Genomic DNA, 3,236 nt, shown 5'->3' on the forward strand with positions numbered 1-3,236 from the left:
GTGTTTCATTGGTTCGAATCCTGGGCGTGGACATGGCACTGCTCACCAAACCACGCTGAGGCAGCGTCCCACATACCACAACTAGAAGGACTCACAACGAAGAATATACAACTATGTACTGGGGGGCTTTGGGGAGAAAAAGGAAAAAAAATAAAATCTTTAAAAAAAAAATCATCCGTGACATTTAAAAAAAAAATGCACATGGGGAGGAGTACATATGTTAGTTGTTTAGGTAAATATATATTAAATTTATGTAAGTTAGAAGGTAAATTGTTGAAATAAGAGTACATTTGTGGTACAGTTGTACTCGTGGAGTTGGGTCATGGTGGGGGGTACTGGGGCCAGTTACCTAGATAACACTGCTACATCATCACACCCCTTACAAAAAAGTTAAGACATACAAAAATAATTTATAAGTACACATGTGCAAATAATCCATCTCAGGTAATAGAGTATCTTCACTAAGAAAATAAAAACAAATGCTCAAAAAATCCTATGTACTTGTTATTTGAGGGATATTTCTGGGTACCATAAGAACACTGAAACTTTTAATTCTCACTTTTCTTCCCAACAACACTGCGAGAAACAGTTGATTTTGCTGATGTGTATAAAGGTGTTAAGTCACAACACTCGCCCAAAGTTCTCCGTTGTATATATCAAAAATATAGGGATGGCAGACACAATATCTACCCATGTATATTTCATGTATTTTTTCTACAAAAAGAAAACTAATCTACTATGATCTGCTACAACTTTCACATATTTATACCTGTGTCCAATATTGAGAAAGTTCATTATCTCATCCTGTTCCAGCTGTAGGCATAAGGGCTTTCAGGTCAATATATCTTAAAGCATGGCCTTCTAAATATTTCTACACATCATTGGGATTCGGATTCAAAAATTTTATGATGCATTTCACATATATATTGTGTCATATTATGTGTTTTTAATTTTGTAATGTAATTACACAATTGTAATTATATCAAAGACAACAGAAAATGTTAACAATCACCTCTAAAAGTACCACCTACAGTTTATATCATTTTTAATTCCTTTATCTACATTTATATATATATCTGTATCTATATCCACACATATATCAGCATTTTCCAGTCTTGGGCCTTTGGAAATTTGGACCGCATAATTCTTTGCTGTGGGATGCTACCCTAATACAGTAGGATAGTTAGCAGCATCACTAGACTGTAGCCATTGGATGCCAATAACACGTCTCCTCCAGGTGTGACAAGCAAAAGACCTCAAAACATTATCAAGTGTTCTTTGGAGGACTAATATTTTTCAGTGGAAAACTAAAAATCTTTCTGTAGCTCCAACTCTCTGTTTCTTTTACTAAATATGTGTATTTCATTTGCAGGGGGTGGATTATTTCAAGAGTCTAAATTGTAAATTTGATTTATTTTATATATACCACATTTTTATACCAAAAAGTCACTAGGTTTTACTACAGGAAAGCTATTGACTATGTTGATGTTTCTATCCAGAATAGGTTTTCTGATCAACCTGGATGGAAAAACACAATCTAACAGTGCTGAATGAATTCATTCTTATGGGAATCACAGACTGTCCTGAGCTGCAGGCTCCATTATTTGGGCTCTTCCTTATCATCTATGTGATCTCACTGGTGGGCAACTTGGGCATGATCATCCTCACCAAGATGGACTCCAGGCTACAAACACCCATGTACTTCTTTCTCAGACACCTGGCTTTTACTGATCTTGGTTATTCAACAACCGTGGGACCCAAAATGCTAGTAAGTTTTGTTGTGGATCAAAATACAGTATCCTATTATTTTTGTGCCACACAACTGGCTTTCTTCATCATGTTCATCATTAGTGAGCTTTTTATTCTGTCAGCAATGTCTTATGACCGGTATGTGGCCATATGTGACCCTCTGCTCTACACAGTCATCATGTCTCAAAGGCTATGTCAGGTGCTCGTGGCAATCCCATATCTCTACAGCACATTTCTTTCTCTTCTAATCACCATAAAGCTTTTTAATTTATCTTTCTGTAGATATAATGTCATCAGACAGTTCTACTGTGACAATTTCCCCTTGTTATCTTTGCTTTGCTCAAACACACATGAAGTTGAATTAATGATAATGATTTTCTCAGCTTTTAATTTGGTGTTCACTCTTCTGATAGTTTTTGTGTCTTACTTGTTCATCATTGTAGCAATTCTCAGGATGAACTCTGCTGAGGGTAGGCTCAAGGCTTTTTCCACTTGTGGATCCCACCTGACAGTGGTCACAGTGTTCTATGGCACTTTGATGTTTATGTATGTTAAGCCCAAATCTGGTCATTCCTTTGACACTGATAAAGTGGCCTCCATATTTTACACCCTCATTATCCCCATGTTGAATCCCTTGATCTATAGCTTGAGGAACAAAGAGGTTAAATATGCACTACGAACAATGTGGAAAAAACTATGCAACATACTTTTTTCAGGTTCATTGTCAATTTGATTCCTATAAATTAGGTTAAGGACTCTACACCTTGCTGTGTGTGCCTTTGGGGGATAAGCAAGCAGAAATAAGTTTGTCTTATATTTAGAGAATGTTTTCTATGTGCCAGTCACATGTATCTATGTTGTGAATGCATTAGTGAGCAGAACAGTAAAAATATTTGTATTTTTTCAAGGGAAGAGATGAAATATAATCATGATTATTATGTAAATTTTATAGTACAGTATAACGGGTTAAGACACATAAGAGTAGGTAAGGAGAGTGGGTTTGTTGTGTGAGAGTGAGGAAGAATAGTAGGTACAGAAGGGGAGTTACAATAACTCTTGGGTTGCTCTCAACATTTACAATAAATTCCCCAGTGCACACGTGTGTTTGTGAATTTGGGCGTGATTCTGTGGTTTCACAAAATACAAACATTTTTATAGTTGCACAAAAAATTGATTCTGATTGTTTGATGGCATTGACTTGATCATTCTTGTTTTGGAAAGTAAAAGGAGACAATCCCATAATTTGATCTATACTATAATTTCAATGAACATGTAGCGTGATATATAGCAATTTATATATGTGTTATGTATTCTGGACAAACTTTCTCCTTACGTTCCACATATTCTTCTGGCCTTTTTTGTTTATGCTTAACCTTCATGGGACTTTATTTACATTATAGATTGACTTGACTGTTTTCTTCATCTTCTACCAAGGAATAAAACTTCTGTGTAGTCAATCAAACTTTATTAAAAAATTTGGAATAAAA

The 3,236-nt window shown here is 35.4% G+C and overlaps 1 protein-coding gene across 1 annotated transcript; it reads left to right on the top strand.

The window, feature by feature from the left end:
- Positions 1–1,522: 1,522 nt before the first annotated feature.
- LOC139040560 (olfactory receptor 8K3-like) lies at positions 1,523–2,482 on the top strand. The gene has a single exon (XM_070487315.1). The coding sequence runs from the start codon at positions 1,523–1,525 to the stop codon at positions 2,480–2,482; it is 960 nt and encodes a 319-aa protein (XP_070343416.1).
- Positions 2,483–3,236: the final 754 nt, after the last annotated feature.

Source organism: Equus asinus, chromosome 17 (genome assembly GCF_041296235.1).
Source record: "Equus asinus isolate D_3611 breed Donkey chromosome 17, EquAss-T2T_v2, whole genome shotgun sequence".
Lineage (NCBI taxonomy): Eukaryota > Metazoa > Chordata > Mammalia > Perissodactyla > Equidae > Equus > Equus asinus.

Bases quoted from the DNA above. Each gene is read 5' to 3' on its own strand.
- LOC139040560 (XM_070487315.1), top strand. From the start codon at position 1,523: ATGGAAAAACACAATCTAACAGTGCTGAATGAATTCATTCTTATGGGA.